Source organism: Mastigoproctus giganteus, chromosome 9 (genome assembly GCF_048544385.1).
Source record: "Mastigoproctus giganteus isolate SK-2022 chromosome 9, ASM4854438v1, whole genome shotgun sequence".
NCBI lineage: Eukaryota > Metazoa > Arthropoda > Arachnida > Uropygi > Thelyphonidae > Mastigoproctus > Mastigoproctus giganteus.
In genome coordinates this window covers 14,012,118-14,035,450 of record NC_143583.1, presented here as the reverse complement: position 1 = coordinate 14,035,450, position 23,333 = coordinate 14,012,118, and the positions used below count along the sequence as shown (strand labels likewise).

The following is a 23,333-nucleotide window of genomic DNA, read 5'->3' as shown; positions in this document are numbered from 1 at the left end:
CCAACTTCCCCCTGGGACTTCATTTTACCACAATTTCTAGGGATTCTTTCAAGACGAGAACACAACTATCCACCGCGCAAAAGTTATATCTCGACAGTTCGACGACCAAATCCAAGGTCTGAATTCAATTGAGAATGGCTAGGATATGTTGGAAAGAGCAGTTCAGGGTTTGCTTGTTTTATAGTTCTCTACCGACTACAGTACAGCAGCTGACAAAAATATCCTGATGGGTTAGCAGTGTGTAGGATGTTATTCAGGCAGAAGGTGATCCTATTGAATATTGAATAAAGAGAAATAAGATTTGGGTTATATATGGATAAGTTCTGTAGAAATTCAGACTATTTTCAGGCTTCGAATGCAAATTTCTGTATGTTATGATTGATAACAAATAAAAGCGAAAAATTTCAGAATAAATGTACATCTACACTTTGGTACCGGATCACAGAAATAGAGCTTTATGCCGCCCTCAGCTGAGTTAAAAGATTCTAACCGGCTTAATCTGAATCGACTGGGACCAGATATGGCGTTTATCAATGGACCGATAGACAGAAAGAGAATAAAGTAAAAAGAAAAAAATATATATATATAAAAGGCAAAAAAGAAAGGAAAATAGAGAGAAAAAAGATAGGAATATATAAATAGAAAAGAAAACAGAAGAGAGAAAACTAGAAAGACAATGAGAGAGAAAGTATAAATTAATAAGACCGAAACGCAGAGAATAAAAGGCAGAAAAAGTAAGACCAAGAGGGCAGAGAACATAATTAATAAGAGCGAAATACAGAGAGAGAGAGAGAGAGAGAAGGAAATCGGGATAACGGAAGAGATCGAATGAAAGAAAGAAAAAGTAGAAAAAAAAAATAAGAAAAGTAGCAAAATGTAAAAGATGTAACGCAACCAGAACTATAAAGAAGAAAAGAGAAAAAATAAACAGATAGAAAAAATATGAGAGTAACAGAAAGAGAAATGAAACGGGAGAGTGATTGAAAAGTGAAGTGCATCTAAGCGGGACAGAAGAGCTCCCTCAAAAGAACTTGTTAGCATGCCATAACTGGGATGCGATTGCCGCTGTCACCGCGTGGGATAACGCGATCGGGACTTAGTCAGATGACCTCATCTCTGTCATCTCCCCCACTTCCACGAAAAAAAGGGAACGCCACGGTGTCGGGGAGTCATCTTCGGCTGACGAACCCTTCATCCGCGCCGAGCGTGACTCAAAGATCGGTTGATCGTTTACCGTTGTGCGCGAGCTGGATCTGTCTCGTAGCCACCCTGGCTCCTCGCGAGTTGGTGGTAGGTTTTGCGATGTGAGCGCTGCTAAGCGGCCACTGAAAACGCCAATTGAAAGGCTCAGTGTGCGTTGGAAGATCCCGCAGTCGCGAGCCAGTCGGCCAAGCTGTAGAGTGCCGTTTTGTAACAATTGGTTAGGATTACGATGTTTGACTGGGTGCTGTTTGCTTTTGTCATCAAAGGTAAGTCGCTTTGCACTTTTATATCGCTCCGTTTCGGGCGGATGCTTCGCCATTGTAAGATAGATGCCGCTGACGACAGGTGTTCGAGTTATCGTGAGGTGCCACGAACTGTGACGATTCTAAAATTCTTAATAAAAGTCCCTTCACCCGCTTATCACCCACCGCAGAACGATTTCTCCATTATTTTCAGCTGAAGCGAGGCAACATCCTCCACAAACTCCTTAATCTTGACACCAGAAGCAACGCGTACACCTCTGAATCCTGTCCTAGCTCTCAGATAAATCAGGTGGAGCGCAGGTAAGTCTGCAATTTTCTGCGATGGAGAATAAAAAACTTTTCTTCTTCTTTCTCCAAAATATCGAGGGCCAGCACGCGTTGACAACAGCGATATCAAATTACATATTTAGCTACGTTGCGGACTGCGAAATCCAATATCTTCGGAGCAACGGAGGAAAATTCTATCGCCAATTATTCGGCAGCAAATCACCCGAATTGAAATGCGGAGTAATAGGTGCGATCGAGTTTCACCAATTTAGCTCGCTGTCCAATTAACCGTAGTTACTCCTTCGCTCTCGTGATTCCGGTGATAGGTCATCTACTGTTTCGTGTGTTTTTGATTAAATCGTAACTGTTTAAACGCATTTACTGATAGATCGTGTTATTGTTCAATCGACTGGATATTACCTTCCTTCTCAAGATTTCGCCCCGCTGTCCATGGTTCGTTGTATTATTCATAAAGATGCATCAAAAAGATTAACATTTCATCGATTTTTTTCTAGGGTTATGAATATTGTGTTATTGATTAATGTAGTGTGTGTAGTTTACTATTATTTTCTGTAATTATACGAATAAGATAACAAAAAATAACTTCAACATGGGATAGACTGTTGGTGAACAACGATGGACAATGCTATTTTTTTTCTTGGAATGTGTCACTACAGGTATTTTCATTCTAAATTAATTACTTTCCTATTAATTGTGGTTTTTTTTTTCAATAATTTACTGTTTGGATTTTGTGCTAATATTATCAGTTTGTAATATGAAATTCAAGTTCCTGGAGAAAACGCAAAGAAAAATTGCATGTATTCTGTTGCTCTTTCTTCGGCTATGAGGGTCTCCTAAGAGTAGCGAAGATTCTGTTGTCACACAACAGTGAGAAAAGAGAATAATTACCGAAGAAGCGGAGAAAACGCTTAAAAGGGTGATCATTGGACCTTTCTGAGAAAATTGTCTTCGAGCAATTAAGCGAATGTATTCTCCTAGCGTTTTATTGCCACGCGATCTTAATAGTAAAAACACGTGAAAAACTACTCAGTTTCTAAACAGCAGGGGTAAAATTTAGGAGATGTCTTTAAAGGATATGCATTTTTTTAATCTCAAGAAATGACGGATCGACTCAAGAAGGAAATGGAATTTCCTGTTCAATTAGCAAGACACGAACAAGACATTGCCTCACAGCTGTACTTTGAAGATTATACTGTCTAATGAGTTCTTGTTTTGTAATTTACTCAAAATATTAAATCTCCTAAAGGGACAAAGCAATTTAACGGGCAGGCTCATATTCAGTACTTCACAAACTACAGAAATTAGTTCCATGAAAACTACAATGTCAGAATAACTTCAATTGAGTGTATTTGTCACAAAGAAGACGGATTCAAGAATCAAAATCGATAAAAGCTTTAAGCCTGTTGTCTGCTACGATTTACTTGTTGTATTTCAATGTTCCATTCTTCGAGAAGAAAAAGTAGTACCCGTAGAAGAACCAGACAGCCTTGCCTTTAAACCAATAAACTCCTTGTTCAATGTAAACAGATAAACTAAAATTTTAAAATATGATTTAGCTTATGGTGTTTCGTTCGGACTGTTTCAGGTTTAGATTAAGACAAAGCTTTACCATTCCGATGTAGGGATAATTATGCGGACAGTGGGAGTGTAACTTATCATCTCGACAGTGGGAGTGTAACATCTCGAGAAGTAACTTACTGATATCAGATTTTAAATGGAGAAGAGGCACTGCGTGTACCTTGATAAATCGGTCATCGGAGCATTCCGGTAATCATCTTGGCTCACTGAAAGGGGAAGACTGTGCAGCACGTTTATTAGTCATTCTTGCATGTGTCCAAATATATTTTTGGGATTGAGGAAAGCAGTGAACGAGTGAGTGACACTGGCTTCCTTCTTGATATTCAACAATTAACACGATGTCCCATCGTTCAGGTTTTCAAAGAACATATTCGTATAAAAATAATAATTGCGTGACATCTCGAGAATGGCTTATCAAATCCACCGATAAGCGCCTTTCGATAAAACAGAAAGCGAGACAATTCCTTTCACCTGTAAAAACATTGGCAGGATTTAAGGGTTCACTCTCCTTTTCTTTTATGGGTTTCTTTCACAACGTGCTGAGTTAATTGGATTGTTTTATTTCCAGGAAGCTGGGGTTTGTCACCCAGTAAACAGTCAAATCGACCAGAAACAAATTTTTATCCTCATAGTCCTATTAGCGCTTAACTCTCTCTCTCTCTCTCTCTCTCTCTCGTCCTCTTATTCTGTCCCTCTCTCTCTCTCTCTCTCTTTCACCACCTCTAGTTTTAAATGTTTCACTTTACCTCTTCCTCTTTCTATCCATCTCATTTTCTATTTCTCTTTCTTTCTTTCCATCTCATTTTCTATTTCTATTTGTTTTTTCTTCACTCCCTCGCTCGGCTTTTCTCCCTCTAGGTAGCGGTTTCTATTCTTTAGTCTGTTGTGTCCTGTTCTCTCTCTCGTCCTCTAATTTTCTATTTCGTTTTTATCTTTTTATCCGTCTTTTTCTTTTTCCCTTCTCATTTCTTCCTCTCATTTTCGCTGCTCGTTTCTCTTTCTTTCTCTCTATTTCTATTTATATACACATATATTTTGGACCTTGTCTCTTTCTCTCCTTTTTTTTTTCTCTCACCCTATAAATATCCCTTTTATGAAGTTTATTTCATCGCATCCTTCATTTCACCAACTTTCCCACGTCACCGTAATGCAGTTAAAAGCAGGAGAAACGCGAAGAGTAGGATGCAGCATGCAAAGCCACAACAAGCTGCTTCATTAGAAAACGGAAAACTTAAGAGTGTTTACGTGGGAATGCAAGTTTGTCTCAGGACGCTAAATGGTTGGCAGCAATCCAACGAAGCATGAGCTTAACGAGTCAAAGGTCTGACGGTTGTACTGCGGGGTGATGCATGCGAATAAAATTAAAAGAATATTGAATAACTCCCCTGTAAACAAATTCGCGAAAAGGTAAGCAGGAAATTGCTATTTAGGCACGTACGAAGGATACAATCCAGATAAATAGTGTTACGTGTGCGATCAATATATACATGGTGAATTTTATTCTTGTCAGAATATCTAAATAACGAATGTTAATAGAAGTTTGTTTTGTTCACTGTCCATCGACTTCTGTGTGCTTTATTTTATTTCGGTGTTTTAATATTTGTTCTATAGGTGTTCAACACCCAATTGACAGCAACATTTCATACGGTTCTTGAATCTCTACATTTCGAAAGTTGAAGATCCTAACCAAATAAATCATTACCGATCTATATGATGTGAAACCAGCCTCCTTAATTTGTTGTAAATACCTAACTCTTACCAATGCCCATTAACAGATATTCCAGCATAAACCCCATCGGATCCATCATGCCATCTCAAATCGCACAACTGTCATTAATCTCACCCAGTTAAGTCTGTGCTTTGAGGAAATCCTCAACTATATGTTGTACTTTAACATCTACAGGTAGCTTTTGACACGCGTAATTCGACCATACCCCTTCGGCTCAAATCGTAATATTGCGTCAGAAGTGATTCATTATAATTCCTGAAACCGATCTCACTTCGAATCTTCTCCCTGAAGGCCAGTTTAAGCTCACTGATGTATCCATTGCATCAGCAGTCCGTGGTAATGTTCAAGAACATGTCATACACCTGAATTCATAATCTTTCAGACTTATCAACCATCAGATTTCGGACTGATACCCAACTCTGCCAAATAGAAACTAATAAAGGAACCAAATTAATGCACTCTGTATAGTGCGGTAAGTCCTCTAATTCAGAGGCACAAATACCCTGGGATGGTGTTTTTAAGAGTCAACTTTGTAAACTAGATTATCGTCTACTAAGGAGCAAAACCAGGTGAGTCCTGTCCTATCCTGTGCTTGGAACTTAAATAATACGTCGTTAAGTTGTGATATGTTGTTACAATGTTAGCGACATCAACTTAATACAAATGGTCATGCAAAGGCCCCGATTTTAATAATTTACCACATTAAAAAAGAAATCTTTGGGAAACTGAAAGAGCAAAGAATTTTAGCTTTTAATGCGCATAAAACTCTATCAAAATAGCCTCAGTAGGCTATTTGTCACAGTTACCAATGAGCCGGATGTAGGGAACAATTTCGACATAGTTTATTTGGACTTCAAACAGGTAGAGTTTACTGGAAAGGTTCTAAGACGGATTGCTGGGTGGCTGCAGGAAATGGTAAAGGGTTGTCGTTAATGGATATCCTTCAAATTGGTGTAACATCAGGAGTGGGATTCCCTAAGGATCGGCTCTTGGACCACTGTTGTTTCTCATTTTCATAAATGACATCGACGAAGGGATAAAAGGCGTGATGTCAAAACTTTCAGAAGACTTAAAGATTAGTAGAGTGTTAATAATCAGGGCCAGGCAACGCTCCTTCAGGATAACTTGAGAAGACTTCAAAGATGGTCAGAAAAGTGGCAGCTATGTTTTAATGCAGCAAAATGCACTTGGGGAATAGCAACCCTAAATAAATTATGCACTTGGTTGGGTTGAATTAAAAACAGTGGAGGAAAAAAGGGATATGGGAGTTACCATACGGCATATATGAAGTTTTCTGAATAATGTAAACAGACAGCCAGGAAAATCCACCGTGTCCTATCGATGATTTTTCTAACGCTATCCTGTAGAGACAGCAGGGAGGTCATAATACCACTGTATAAGGCTACATAATTGTAAGACCACATTTGGAATACTGTGTTCAAGTATGGAGCGCGCATCTAAAAAACAGACATCGAACTTGTTGAAAGGGTCCAAAGACAGGCAACTCAAATGGGGCGATCGGCAGAAGGGCAACCGTATGAGGAAAAACTACGATTATGTGGGCTACAGAGCTTGGCAACCAGGCACCTCAGAGGTAACATGACTGAGGTTTATAAGGCCTTAAGAGGGGAGTAATAAAATGAATGAAGGTGAAATTCTCACCTGTTCTAAAGAATTCGGGAACTAACTGTCATAAATTCAAATTATAGGGCTTGGGATTAGATTGTAGGAAGTTTTCTTTTAGCCACGGAGTTTTTAGTAGCTGAAACAAGTTGCCCTAGCAGGTAGTTGAGTCTGACAGTTTGAATAAATTCAAAGATCAACTAGATGGTTATCTATATGATGAAGGAACCATACAATTTGTATTTTCATATCAACGTGTGTGAAGAAATATTTAACTCGAAGTAAGTGTAAAATGCAAAACTAAGAGGTGATTTCAACAAGTCAAAATGAATCCAATGTGCATTTTTACATCTTCTAAAATATACCATAATATACATTTGCAAAACGATACACCGAATAAATTATGCAAATAACTTTTTAAACTTCCTTTGTTTGGATTCGTCAAGTGCTAACACCCTGACACGGGCAACAAGCAGACATTTAAGAAAGCATTCACTGGTGAGAGGGGAAAAAAATCCCCAGCGGGAGAGAGAGAAAATAAAGCGACTCCGACAAAAACAAGCTATTCACGTTTTCCATTGTCTGATGACAAGTGTCCACAAAGTTTTTCACATGAATTAAGCCACAGAAAACCTTAATTTAAACGTCGATGCTAGTTCTGTAAATCTGGTTAAGCTGCCTTCCGCTGTTTGATTGAAACGTGTTGTTTTTTTAATTGCCTAACATCAATAGCTTTAATTTCTAACAATATTCATGTACCGAATATAACGCGGGCGATCTTCTATAAGAGGAGCAAAATGTACAATGACCTAGTCGTATATAGCCAAATAAATTACATTAAAGTCTTTGCCCTCTATAGACCAAGATGGGCAATTTGAGTAAGGAACTCAGTTTTATATTCAACGTTAATAATTGGAATTTATTTAGAAATTTAAAGTGCAATATTTCATTAGTAAGTAGCTTCCAGATTTCTAAAGTATAAATGTTGAAAGAAATGGTTAAAGGGGTTGGGGGTTATCTAGCTGAGCAACAAATCTCTCCATGTCTTATGCTCTTTCTCTTCCGTCAGCTTTTGTTCTCTAACTCATCACACCGATATCCAGTCCTGGAGGTCAGACAATGCCGTTAATCCCACACTTCCCGCAACCAGCAGTCAAAGATGGCCAAGGAGATCCTACAAGACAAATAGGACTACGTTTGTATGTGTGTATTCCTCACGCGCCAGCATTTTCTCCTCATTTGTTGCGGATGAATAATTGAACTCTTTCTACTCCGGTGGAGAATTAACCTGGCCTATAGCGATCACTCCGTGCGTTTAGAAGTAGAGCTCTGAACCAACAAGGTTGCCCGTAGCCAAACGCTGTTGATCTGTCGGCTATTTTAGTGTTGTTGTTTCTGCACATCAGCGGGGAGCTTTAAGTAGGTAAAATTGGGTGAATCTCTTCCTTCAAGCCGTTTTACTTTCGAATAAATACAATGTTACAGTTATTTTAATCGAAACATGCGCATTCGCCATTTGAGTCATGAAGTTCGAATACTCGACTTATTAATATTCTATACATCATTTATATCCAACTGTGGCACGTCCTTCGCACACAGAGCTTAAATGGTGGTTTAGGAGAAGGTGTTCCCGTTAAGGCCTTTAAACCCACTCCAAAAATCCCCTCGATCGATGGAAATAAATTAAGTTATTAACCTGTGCGTGGAAGAGGTGAATGGAAAACTATTAACGTGTACAGCAGGGATGTTCGCTGTGTCAAGTACCGATGAATCGCTGAGAGCAGACATAGCTTTCTACTTGGGCGCCCCCGACAACAATCCATTGACACTCGCGCCGCCACGTAAATCACTTCAAATATGTCAGGTATTTCGAGAGAACCGGAAGGACTCATCCGAACGATAAAGATGATGCACCAACACTTACAAGAAAGAAACTGGAACTCTCTCTCTCTCTTTTTCTATCGGTTCCCCCCATCTGTTTCCCCCATTTCCAATACATTCGGCGCATTATTCCGGTCATGTCACTGTCAGAGTGTGTGTGTGTCACTATGACGGAGTGTGTGGTGGTTAGAGGACAGTATCCAATGAAGCCACGGTCGACATAAAGACGGAAGGCCAAAAACGAGTATTTCATTAATATTAGCGCTTTATAAATAACGAAGAGTGTTATGGGAACGAGTCGCGCGCGTTTACTATCTCCTCTTTGCTTATCTGATAGGGAGGGGCAATGGGTTAGAGAGGAATACGATCTCGCTTATCAAAATCGTGCCCTTGCGCAGATGCATTAACATTCTGATGAAATAGGATTCTTCTCCACTGAGCGTGCGCCCTCATTCTCACGGGAGCGAAAATTAGATGAAAGTTTCTCCCCCCCCCTTTCGCTTTAGTTTGCTATCTAGAGTTCCAGCAAGCCAAATTTGGATTTTGCTCCATCACATCAACTGTTTGCATAAAATAGGGGTGGAAATGTACACCTGGTACTCAATCAGCTCACTAAATGAATAACTCATTTAGAGTTTTTTCTTTTCTTCTTTTTTCACATGGATGAATTTGCAATGATTTAAACTTTTCTGCTCATCACATAAATATCTCTTTTCAAACACTAAGAATGGTATGCCATGATTACCTCATTATATTTAACCCAGCTAATCTTGATATCTCTGTGAATTCAACCTACTCTTCACTCAATGCACCAAGACTCTGTGGAAGTTATTCAAAGCGGCGGCGCAAAAAATAAACCTTCACGTTGCAATAAACCTAATGTTGCAATACCCCCTTTTTTTTTTAAACTAGTAAACATGTCTTGGAGATTCTCTTCTCCAGCAGTGTTAAATTCGATGCTCATGTCCTTAAAATCACCAGCAAAGCATTCAAAACACTGGGATTCATCAAACGGAACACATACAAGTTCAAAAACTACAGATATGCGGTTATCCTTTATAAAACTATTGTTCTGCCAATCCTTGAATTCAGTTCACCCATCTGGAATCCTCACACCAAGACTTTAACTAACAAAATTGAAGCAGTCCAAAAAAACTTTGTCCGTTACCTTACGTACCGCAATCCTCTATTCTATCACTCAGTGTATTATGACTCGCTGTGTGATTACTTTCATCTGAGGCCTCTGTGCACCAGAAGAGTTACTACTGACATCACCCTTCTAGCCAAAGTAATCACTGGAATTATGAAGCATCTGATATCCTGAGTAAAATAAACTTCAATGCTCCTTGTGGACAAGTCAGGAATCTTACACCGTTTCGCCTTGACTCTGCCACCACGGACTTTATGAAGTTCAGTCCACTGAACAGAATCAGCAAATCAGCAAATGACTTTCTCATTGACTTCTTTGACAACTCCCAGTCACTGATGAACTCCATCCACAAGTTTGCCTCTTCACTTCAAATGCCAAATGAGTAGCTCTCATTTAATTATTGTAGTTTATTATTATTATGTGTTTTATTATTTTTCTATTCTCTAACTGATTAATTATTGCTTGTTTTACCGGTAACTTAACTTAATGCAATCCTCTTTTGTACATATGATTTTAATGTTTGAATCTATATCAATATCTATCTTCCTGTTGGATTTCATATTATTGTTATTATGTTTATTGTTCTGATCTCAGATACACTGTTAATGGTTACCTGTTGTGTATCTTGTTATTAATAAAATAAAATAAAATAAAAATGTTAATAACAATCTTCTCCTAGTCCTTTGATTTATAAATACTTGAAAAGATTTTCGCAATTCTTGAATGCTAAACAAGCTTCCAACCTTTTTTTTCCCTTCTGACATAGAAGTTGTGAAATTATCATTTTACAGCAACGCTGCGATTTGAAGTCTGTCGAAAACACCCGCGTGGAGTTTAGTATTCCATATTTCAATAAAATTTTAAACCATGTACCGAAAACAGCCTCGAAAACAAACAAAACTTTCACTAGTTTTATGTATAACGATGCCAGAAGCAATTTGTTTGGAGAGCCACGTAACTTGTTGATGATGTTTTTGCTTCGAGAATAGCCGCGTCTTTATGTGTGTTAGATTAATAATAAAAATAATATGCTAAAGACTGGTGAAGAGATTGAAGCTATGACAGTGGAAGAGATATACAAAAAACAGTCCTGACGTAGCCGAGTAGTCAGCAATGAGTGCATTCACACGCGCCCATTGAGTGGACCGGGGTTCAAGCCCGCGAGTGCTAAATACGATTAATGTTTGTATTGACAATTTATTGTAAACTCCACTAACCTGGTGGCTGTGCTGGAATATAAACAAGAAATATCTGGAGATGATACAGGCCCAACAGTTAAGAACACAAAGCCCACCTCACTGAGAAATACCATCAGAGACTGAGAAGTTTGTTAAAATCAAAGTTGAATGGCGGATCATGGTCACAGCCATAAACACTTACGCAATCCCAATGCTAACGTACTCCTTCGGAATCACAGATTGTACCAACACTGAGCTGGAGGAAATTATAAGATCGACGAGGATAGTGATGACAAAGAGCCGCCAACACTACCAGAAGTCGGCCATCGACAGACTGACCATAGCCGTAAAGAAGGAGGGAGGGAGAGGATTGACTGACCTCATTGAACAAGAGAAGGCGATTACTTCCAGGAAACACTGCACCAATCTACCAAGCCATAAGAAAGATAGACAAAGGCCCTCATCCTCCACAAGGAGACCACACTCACACCGACAGAAGAAACAAAGACAGAAAGGTGGGCGAAGAAGATACTACATGGCAGACACTACAATGATCTACATCAAGACTATATAGATAAGATGGCTTCCAATGCTTAGTTCACGAAAGGAAAGCTCTTCCTCGAGACTAAAAGATTCATGCTTGCCATCTAAGATCAGGCAATACATTGCCAAGGCATGGGTAGCATGGACGTTTTTCCTGGAAACTCGGGTTTTTCGTCCAGCAAACAAAAAATCGACCTCAGAACATACTCAATTCACAGACAATGTACACGGAGCAACATAATTGGTTTTTAGGAGCATCGGCCTAAGTATCCGATGCTTCTAAAATCCAATAATAACAACAACATCGCCAAGGACCCGGAGTAACAGATAGCACATGTCATCGATGCCACCTGGCCTCAAAAACAACCCAGCACATCACCGCAGGATGAAGGGTGATCATCTAGACTGAGTACACTCACAGGGACGACCAGGTGGCCACAAGTTAGCGCCAAAATACCAGCTGATCAAAGAAAGTTTTCCGGATTACAAGCACAAGCCTTAGACCGTACTAGAGACCTCTACTCGCAGACTCTACTGGGACCGTGCCACAATAGCGGACAAGACGATTCCGCACAACGGACCAAAAAAATATCCCTCATTGACATAGCTGTGCTACGTACCAGCAACCTCTAGAAAAGATACAGGAAAAGATCAGGAAGCATTGAAACCTAAGACATATGGCATATGGAACAAGTAATGACCAACCCGATAATCGTGTCAACCAACTGCATGGTGCCAAAGAGCCCTCCATAAGAACCTAGCAGCAATAGGCCTCCCAGAGAACATTTACATGGAACTCTAGAAAGCCGCGATCCTGAGCACATGTAGGATAGTAAGATAGCTTTTCGACCAACAGTGATAATAACAATAATAAAACGAACCGGGCACAACCAACAACCCCATGCTCTTGGTCCCAGTACCCGTAACGAGAAGGGGGAAACCCCACAAAGGAGAAAACGTTTTAAAATAATAATACTTTGAACTCATAGTAATGATAAAATAGTAATCAATCCATTTTATATTTTTTAAACGCGTCAAATGAGGCATATTGTGTATAGGAAAAGGTACAGCAGTTGTTTTAACAGCAAAATAAAATAGTGCTCTTAATTTTCGGACAGCCTAAACCCGTGTAATTTTTCATTGCCGTTAGTCAATTGCTACAATTTTAACAGTAATTTTTAGAACAAAATATTGTTCAAATGACAGTGAATTGAGGGTAATAAAATGATAGAATTAATAACTTAATGGAGAAGTTCTTTATTTTTCTTTCGAAATTAATTTACTCTTTCCTCAACAGTTGGTACTTCTTTGCTTACTCCCCCGTTGCACGACCCATCCCTTGCACACAGATGTTGAAACCTTGCCTATTAGTACCATAGCGAGTTTTCTGGGACTGTAAAATTTCTTTAAGGTGTTGCAGTGAAATTCTTTATTGCGCATGAAGTCTTAGCGATGTGTTTTCATTTACTGGTGTGAGCTGTTATTTGAGATGCAGTTCTACGCATTCACTATCTCGATCGATATCCATGGCAACCCTAGGGTTTTAAAGTTTCCACCATTTCATTGTTCATCTATTTAGGTCACACGACTATTCTTAGTCAAAAATAATGCATGTTGATATCGCAAAGAGGTAATCCGATAGCAAAGTGCAGGTTCGAAACTTGATCAGCGAAACGAGTATTTTGCTCAAAGATACTTTGACAAGTAATTCCAATTTCATATTATGGATGCGTATTGCACTAAAAAATATTGTCTCGGTAACCAAATTTATAACGCTGGTTAAATCTATCTCTTCCAATAGCTATTACTCCACCTTTGCCTTTGCCAACCATTACAGAAAGTGGGCGTACTCTGCAACCATGAGATAAATTGATCTACTGATAGCTATTTCGCATTATTGTACAGCATTAATATCACGAATCAGCAATGCAAAATACGTATTTACAGACCAATTGTAAAAAAGCTTTTATTAAACAATGATATCTAGTAGATACTAAATTAATAAAATTGTAATTTTGCAAAAAAAACATAATTTCGAACACGTCAGCTGATAAGTTTATATTAAAAGTGCAGAAGAGTTCGAACTCAAATTAACTCTTCCAAGGTTAGAATTCGAATCTTCACTCTTATTTCTCAGTTTCCATACAGTCTTATTAAGGTTATCAATTGTTTACGTTCTGTGAATTAAATTAAATTCGAAGAGTCACTGTCCTAGGTGAATTGCACCAGCTTAGAAGATTAAATTCTGTGGCTATTGAGCATTTTCAAAGTACATGTTGTAGCTTCTGCAACCGTCATCAACTAGCGTACACGTAATTGTCAATCTATTTCTATTGCACATGCGAATATACTTTAGGACAATTTCCCGTTATTTTGAACACTCCAATCATCAACTGAAGACGTAATTATTATTAACTCATTCTTTTTAAGATATCGTAAAGCATTCCTTTGACTTTCATCTTTATCTGAGCAAGTCTCTGACCACAATCGTGGAATTCTAAGAGAGACGTAACGGATAAATAAAATCGTAAATGCCCAAAGGACGTGAACAGAAAGTCAAGCACTGTTTACTGGGTAGAAACAGTCGAGGGCTTTCTAGAATCCTAAAATCACTGCTCGTTGTTTTTAAGTATCGTAAATCGTAATCACGTGCAGGCTCTTTCTGACAAATTCCAGTACATGAAAATTAGTCTAAATTCTTGAACCGAAAACGCTTCATATGTGTAAGGTTTTTAGAATCTATTTATTGTAAAGACAGTCTACAAAATCACACATTCTGCGAATGTTTTTTCCACCACTTCTGTAATTGTAACTTTGTTACATTCACAAAGAAACATCAGAAGATTAAACTAACAAAACGTTTTATTAACATTAAAGCAATATACAGTAAATTCCTGGTATAACTTCCATTTTAAGCACCAGAGTGCTTTTTTGTGCTCATTTATTCTGGTTCCATGATCAGTTCTGTGAAGTGGGGTCCCACTTATACTCTTTGGGCGTGGTCCCTTGAAAGCGATATAATGTGTGTTAATTACATTTGTAAAAATTAGCATTAAATGCATATATCATCAAATTAAAATTATCTAAAATATCTCTTAAAGTATTCTCTAAGATTAGACCTTTCTACAGTTCCATCTTTCTTTATCCCCCCCTTTCTCTAATTTGATTATAGAGTCTCACATAATCCAACAGCATCACATAAACTTGTAGCCATAATGAAATAATTCCAGTCTTAAAAACTCAAGTTTCTGACGTGAATAATTGTGTCACTTCCTACTTCTACGATGCTTGGTTTCCTCATCCAAGTTTTTGATTTGCCTTGTACATAATTATCCACTTGTCTTTCGACGTTATTCATCTGCAGCTTCCGCTGGCGTGCTGTTTCGTAACGTTTCTTAGGAAAACAACGTATCTTTATTGTTAGTTATTGCAACAGTCACTTCATTAATATGACTTTTTGCAATTTAGTACATCCATTTTTCATGCAATATGAAATTCCTGGTCAGGCCGTCCACAAATATAGCAAGTAACTGGACGTAACATTAATCATGCTCCGAGAAGGAAAAAGATGTTGAATGGTCTAATAATAATAATAATAATAATAATAATAATAAAATGTATGGTTTATGACCACCATCAAAGTTTCTCTCTCTCTCTCTCTCAACTATATACATACTCGTATAGATAGACAGATAGATAGAGATGGAAAGAGAGACGATGAAATAAGATAAATTTTTAAAAAAATGGCCCCTATGGTAGATGGAGGACAAGAGAAAAAAAAAGAGATGAGCAGTGGAAAGAGAAATAGAATGGAAGAAAATATTAGTATTTATCATATGAAGCAATTATTTTGCTTGTATAGGAAAAGGAAACCGCCTTTTTTCCTACACCAAAAAAATAAAATATCATAATAAAAAATAAGACCAACTTTACGCGTTACACTTCTCACATAGGTGCTGATTCAAGGTGATATTTGAATTTCCCCAAGCCTCAACAACCCACGGAGACCACTTATTCCAATAATTGACAACTCGCTGGCTAAAAGAAAGATTGTACAATTCAGTCAAACCATCTTTCCTTGCAATTGGAATTTACCTCCTATAGTTCTGGAATAATTGATAAGTGAAAATTTCACCTTCGTTTATTTTACTATCCCCCTCTCATCGCCCTATAGACTTCAATCACGTGTTCACTAAGGCCCCTGGTTGCCAAGCTCCGTAGCGCGCAGAAGTCTTTCCTCGTATGGAGGTCCTTTTGTCTGTCTTTGGACCCTTACAAGATACTCGATTTTGTTTTACAGGAGTCTTCACACAGTATTCGAAGTGTGAGCTCAACATTACCTTATAAAGTGAGATTATGATCTCCTTTCTACAGGAAAATATTCGACAAATCATCCGTAGGCCACCATGGACCCTCTTGTTGCCTCTCTGCACTGGATGGAATTCTTCATGTCTGGCTGGATCCCTTTCAATGTCTTTGATTCAACTCTTTCTAATATTTAAATCCTTCTAATGTTTTAAAACCAAAACGCACTTTTCCAAATGAATTTCTGCAGTTTTAAAACCTAGTTACCACTTTTCCTACCATTCTCGAAGCCGGTGCCATCATTCTGAAGACACATTGTTTGGCACTGGTTCATAAATCTCTCTCCCAATCTTGATATCATCCACAACTTTTGGTATTACTCTCTATATCCGTCCCTTCGCCAATATTATTTAGGGATAGAGCGATCTTCCTTAAAGAAGTTAAGAAAGAAATGATGATAGAGAGATTAAAAACAAGATGGCCGATCACTTTAGAAAACAACGTTCCTCTTCCCAGGAAGCTTTTTTTTTCTTCGTTAGCAAGTAGTATTAAATCTAATCTACAGTTAATTCTGAACACTGGGTACAATACAACTGTAACTTTTCCAAAACAACCACAGGGCAGCGTAAAAAAGAGACTTCCAAATAGAATCATTATTTTATTGTGACAGGGCGCTTTCATAGCAAGGGTACCGAATTTTATTTGATTTTTGCTGTAATAAGTTTCTCACGGTTCTTTTAAACAAATCGATAGAATTAAACATTCTTTAACTTATTCATTACGTATTTTTAATATTAATATACATATGCACACGAGAGCTAATTTAATGCAATTTTAATTAAAATTACTCTAAATAAGGTGTCTAGATTGCTGGTAATCATATTCACTGTATTTCAAATTATTACCTTCAACTGATTCAGTATAAATTAGATAAGAAAATAGATCTCACTTGAAAGCAATCAAAACAGATACATGACAGTTCCCGAATACGAGATTGGTGTCGGATCCACTTATTTTCAGAAAAAAATTCTGATAAAAATCTTATCGGGGAAAGAGTCTGATAAAAGCATTGCCATAAGCAAATATACTGGATTGTTAGTCCTAATTCGGATAAAAAGAGATTCCCAGTTTATAAACTGGGAATCCCTTTTTATTTAAATTAGGACTCTAAAAACATGGCGTGATTCTGGATTCCTATTGGATACAAAATATTGTATAGGGAGGGAGAGACTATAAGGAGTGAACCGGTTATTCTTTTAGGTGCCAGGCATTAGGTTCAAGAAGGGCGTATCCAGTAGATTATATATAGAATCATTCACGAGCGTTGGGTAAATAAAAATGGCAACACGAGTGTTTTATAGACGAGATGACTGTGATGCACATATTTACAGGCAAATAGAGTGCTCAGAAAGGTCTATGAGAACGTATTCGAATATGTTTGGTTTCTTTACCCTCTGATATCCCTAGATACCACAGAAGAAAGTAACCAAAAATCTTCAAATAAATAAACGATCACTGGCAAGCAGCGATCACGGCATACATGTATACAATAAACTGTGATCGCTGCATCACAATATATTTGTATTAATATGGATCTGTGTAAATAAATAACTATTTGACAATGGAAGTTACAATGGTTTTAGGCATCTTCTGAGTTCTCCTCATTGTGAGAAAATGGCAATTAAAAAAACACAAATATTAAATAGGATGTGTTCGAGAAAGTTAGTCTGGACTCTGCTAAGATGATCATACCAGTGAAGAAGTACTGTGGAAGATATGTACTGAAATTCATATTATTATAAGAACTGAAGAGTTTAATGCACAGACAAAGGATGCATGCGATTATTAAACAATCAAATAACCCTGAATTCTGCAGTAAATATAAATTGGTGTACAATAACATTACTCAGCGGGCTCGGCTAAGGTAGATTATGAAAAATATTTAGCTAGGAGAGTGCAAATGAAAACAGTTATGGATTTTTATTATTATGGTAAATTCCTTTTTTTTTTTTTTTTGTACTGCAACGTGGATTACACTGAAAGGACACAATTTACGGAATACCTGGTTCCTGGACGCTGTCACCCCTCTCGCTCGTTAACGAACCCACCAATTGTAAGTATATAGGTACACTGCGTTCACGTAGACCATAATACGATGTCAGTATGGATAAACGTCGTGAGTTAACCGACTTAAAAGAGGGATGACAGTGGGTGCCCGACTATCCCCTTTCGACAGTATCAAGAGTGTATCGGGAATACGCCATTTCCGAAATAATATCTCATCGTGGACAGCGCTGTGGGCGGAGAAAGGTGGTGCATGAACGTGGCCGTCGACGTCTGTCTCACATTGTTTCAGCCCAACCGGGTGACAGTGGTACAAATTACAGCCGACTTCAACGAGGAAGGTGCCAGAAATGTCTCCATCAAGACCATCAGGCGGATCATTAGCCGCAATAGGTTATGGGAGCCGCCCACTCCCCCCCCCCAGATTCCCATTGCTAACACCACGACACAGGACTCAACGCCTCAACTGGGCGAAAGAATATCGGCACTGGCCCTTGGATGATTGAAGACGGGTTTCCAGTTATTTCGAGCGGACGGGAGGGTGCATATCTCTCGGAAACCGAAAGAGGCTATGCACCCGTCATGTCAACACGAAAATGATCAGGCAGGTGGAGGATCGGTAATGGTCTGAGACCATCTGCATCCCTTCATGATCATCGTGCATCCACAGAGCAATAGACTGTTCCAGCTGGACAATGCGCCTCCCCACAGAGCTGTGGGGAATAGAACATTGTTCTAAAATCATTCTGCAGGTTTTATCACCATGGAATGGCCCCCTTTCACCGAACATGAACCTTGTGGAGTATCTTTAGGATGCTGTGGAAAAGTCCGTTCGAGCTTTGGATCCTCTGCCCAGGAATACGACGGAATTATGGACAGCGGTGCAGCAAGCATGGATGGAAATACCTGTGGAACGCTTTCGTGCTCTAGTGGACTCAATGCTTCGCTGTGTGACTGCCCTTATACGGACAAAAGGTGGGCCTATCCGTTACTAGGTAGGTATCCCATGTATTTTGCCCACTCAGTGTACTCCCTTTTTGCATCAGTTTGCCGATATATTAATTCTAACATTAAATCATGTGATCAAAGGCGATATCAACTTACACTGAATTTTCTGAAATAATATTTAATGACTCAAAGAACATAAAAATGCTTTGTGAGAAGACTTTTTGTGAAGCTACTTTTGCGCTTAAAAATCAGGAGGATAATTCATTTACCAAAAAAGTAAACACAGCGGGTTGAATCACGTGAAGAAACTTTAGTGTGCGCTATTTTGTGACAAACCGTGGGTATTCTCGTTATGACTCTGGCTCGTGACAATTTTCAACTCAAAAAAGATGAATATGTTCACATAAAACGAATAGTAATAATTATTTTAGGATTATAATTTCATAATTGTTTATAAGCTTCATAGTTATATATTTTATTATTATAAATTTAAATCAAAAATTTGTTTAAATTTACCGTCTTTATAAGTTTAATATTTGAGCTGATATAATTATATGTTTTAAAAAGGAAAATTTTTGCTATTGAAATTTCCAAATGCGAAATTATTTTTTAAACCTTCCCATTATAGGGGAAGAAATCAATTAATTTCTATTAATATATAACTTTATGGCGATTTTATTATTATACGTTATTTATGAATAAATGTGTGTGAAAGAATTCGATATATAAGTTGTCGATAAGGAATTTTATTTCCTTAATGATATATTAATTTTAATTATAGCTATTCTATAATTTTAAAATTTTCATTGGTATGACAAGCCTGGATTCAACACCGATTTTAATCCAGTTCATGTAACTAATGGTAGTTAAAGATTTATCTCACTAGAAATATTATGGCTGCAGTATGCATGCAAAATTTCCATGGAGTGACAATTTTCTTTATACGCATGATAAGAAAAGAAACATGGCTGACGCTGGCTGGAAGCGTTAGGTCATGTAAGAAATGTTCAAGAAACACTGTTCCAATTGCGTGTCATACCCAGTTTAACTAGAATCAATAACGAAGTCTTGTAACATGCAATTGTAGACATGCTAAAACTATGGTCTGTGGCAGGCCTTCGGACACCACCTCACCTACCTTCGTTAATTAGCAAGTTTAATTATTTTAGAAAAAAGATTAGTCTTCATCTTTCGACCAGTTTCGATTTTCCTTAATATGCTAATTAGGTAATTTTTCCAGGAGCGTTCTTTGGTGTTTTGTTTTTATTCTCAATTTCCAAAACACGAAAGTAATTTGCATATTAATTGCTCCTATCGGTTCACGTATTTCAACAACAAACAAGAGATTAGGTGTTGCTCTAAACTTTGCGTCAAATTTGAATCTTATTTATGCAGTCCAGAAAGAAAAAAAAATAAGCAAAAAAGGAAGTCACGCAAACACCTTTTTCGATCGACCATGATGCATCCGTCAATACGAATCACATTGACTGATCTACACGATAAAACCCTTCCTTTTCAAACTCGTTATCGGAAGAAATTCGAATAAAAGCTTTATTCTATAATATCCACAACGCTTACCAAAAGTATCGGAGCACCACTTTAATAGGAAATTGGACCAAAATTTGAATTTTGTCCAAGCTGTCTAATAGCTTATAATCGTCTCTCCAGGTAATACAGTCCAAGAAATACCAAATCAACTATAGCTCTTTCTCTTCAAAATGAAGGCCTCAAGTTTTTCGTTTTTCTTTGACCACAGAAATCTGTACCTATTGTACTATTATTATTTGCCATTCAGTCCTTCACCCCGAAGGTGTTGTCAAGTTTAAGTTTTTTGATATTTAGTGCGATTACGATAATTGTACTAATTAGTGAGGACCAAGTCCTCACTAAAAGTGAAGTGGGAAATTATCGACCTGTCAGTCTGACTTCAGGAGTAGGGAAATCATGGAGGCAATGATCAAGGGTGGAATTCAGGATCATTTGGATCGAATTGAAATTCTCAAGGATACTCAGCATGGTTTTGTAAAGGGAAAATCATGTTTAACAAATCTGGTTCGCTATTTCGAAAGGGTCACTCACGAGCTGGATTTAGGGAATAATTTCGACATTGTTTATTTAGATTTCAGCAAAGCTTTTGACTCAGTCCCACATGAGCGGTTGCTTTATAAGCTAGAACAGGTTGGAATCACTGGGAAAATCCTTAGATGGATAGAAGGATGGCTTCAGGGCAGGAGGCAGAGGGTTGTGATAAATGGCTATTCCTCAGATTGGGTTGATGTAAGAAGTGGGGTTCCCCAAGGATCAGTATTAGGACCACTGTTGTTTTTAATTTTCATAAACGACATTGATGAAGGGATAGAGGGCGTGATGTCTAAATTTGCAGATGATGTTAAAATTGGTAGAGTAGTTAATGATCACTGTCAAGCTGAGCTTCTTCAGAGAGACCTAGATAGACTTCAAGAATGGTCAGAAAAATGGCAGCTGTGCTTTAATCCAACAAAGTGTAAGGTATTACACCTGGGAAACAGTAATCCCAAAATAACTTATTCACTTGGTGGAGTTCAACTAAACCCAGTACTGGAGGAAAGGGGCTTGGGTGTTACGATACGGTCAGACATGAAATTCTCTGAGCATTGTAAACAGGTTGCAAGGAAGGCCCATGGTGTCCTATCGATGATCTATCGAACTTTTGCAAGTAGAGATAGGGACGTGATAATCCCATTATATAAGGCCTATGTTAGACCACACTTGGAATACTGTGTTCAAATATGGAGACCGCACCTAAAGAAAGACATCGAGCTTCTTGAAAGGGTGCAAAGAAGGGTAACTCGCCTGGTGAGATCGGCAAAAGGGCGTCCTTATGAAGAAAGACTTCGAATATGTGGGTTGCAGAGTTTGGAAACTAGACACCTTAGAGGAGATTTGATTGAGGTGTTTAAGGCTCTGAGAGGCATCAGTAAAATGAATGAGGACAAAATTTTCAAGATTATAAATGATGCTAGAACTAGGGGACATAAATTCAAGTTACGGGGGGAAATGTTTAGATTGGACTGCAGGAAGTTTTATTTTAGCCAGCGAGTTATAAATTACTGGAATAAGTTGCCTTCATGGGTGGTAGAGGCCGACAGTTTGGGGAAATTCAAAGGTCATCTGGATAGTACTTTCGGGTAAGGGAAGCGCATAGGATGATAGGATTAATTTCCTTTTTATTTATTTTTAATTTTATTTTTATTTATTTATTAATTATTATTATTTATTTATTTAATTTTTGTTTATATCATTGTTTTGTTCGGTTTTTTTTTTTTTTTTTTTTTTTTTGGCTGGTGCAGCATAAGCCATAGGCGTTCTTGCACCATACGGCCGTTACTAATACTAATACTAATACTAAGTCAAGGATATTAGAAACTATTTTAGTACGGCATTATTGGTAGTCAAGAATTTCGAATTCATAGAAGTAATTTGAAGTCGCCTAATGGGTAACTGTCCATACCAGTTTGCATCGTTGTCAACAACATTGTTTCCACCGGAAACTCGGGTTTTTCGTCCAGCAAAACAGGCCAATTGAGCAGAGAGCACACGAAATTTATAATACATACACGTGGGCTTATAAATTCGGTCTTGGGCGGTCTAATATGACAGTTATTTTTATCACTTCTTTAAATCAAGGATTCAACAGATTATTGAACGCTGTTGATAATCGTTGCTGCAAAGCTAATTTTCATATTATACTCAGATTTTTTTTTCTTATCGATCTTTGCCTCAATATTAAAAATAAAGTATTATACAGGATATTAATAATATATGGGCCATATTTTCCGGATCAACTGAAGACCTGAAAACAACGAAGGGTTTTTGCAAACTTTTTCCGAAATATTTCTAAACCGTATTTTATGGTAGCGTCTTTTCCGTAAAATTAGTTCTAAGTTCAGTTCAGTGAAAACATAAAATAAACATTTAATTATTTTATTATTACCAATTAATTACTTTTTTTTACGAAATCCGACAACACGAAAGGTAGTCGAACCTATAGTACTTAGAACTGTGTGGGCTGAAGAACATACTTATTGACATCAGGCTTTAATTTCTGTAGATTGTAATTTTCAGGAAATGTGTGAAGGAAGGCTGTTCCAGAAAATGAAAGCTGAGAGGGAAAATGAAGAAGGGGAATAATTGGATCTTTAATTCGAAGTTGGACAGTAAATGTATGCTGATGGATTACGGCAAGTGTTTGGACTGATTTTGAAGAGAGGGGGGGGGGGGGAGATTATAGAGGCCAATTCAAAATAATAGTACCATGGAAATATCTATAGAAAAGGTATGCAGCAGAAAAACAGTCTATGAAACAGAGACTGGAGATATTTTGTAAGAAATGGGTCATTAGTTAACCTAACTGAGCCCTTTTGAATGGAATCTAGAAGCTTCAGAGAAGTTTTGGGACCGCCACCCCAGAAGTGGAAACAATTTTCCATGATACAGCGGATTTGTGGGTTTTTTTCAGAGTGGGTAGCTGTTTAGAAGAAAAGTAACTGAGAGCGAAAGACAAAACCCAGTTTTGTAGATTCAGAGGAAGCAATAGTTTT

The 23,333-nt window shown here is 37.8% G+C and overlaps 1 protein-coding gene across 1 annotated transcript in view; it reads left to right on the top strand.

The window, feature by feature from the left end:
* Window positions 1–1,350: 1,350 nt before the first annotated feature.
* The window catches only part of LOC150080056 (uncharacterized), a 270,715-nt gene continuing 248,732 nt past the window's right edge, over window positions 1,351–23,333 (top strand). Inside the window, exon 1 of the mRNA XM_090381015.1 lies at window positions 1,351–1,469. Within this exon, the coding sequence (XP_090237141.1) occupies window positions 1,433–1,469 (37 nt within the window). The 5' untranslated portion in view covers window positions 1,351–1,432. The remainder of the gene's footprint in view (window positions 1,470–23,333) is intronic.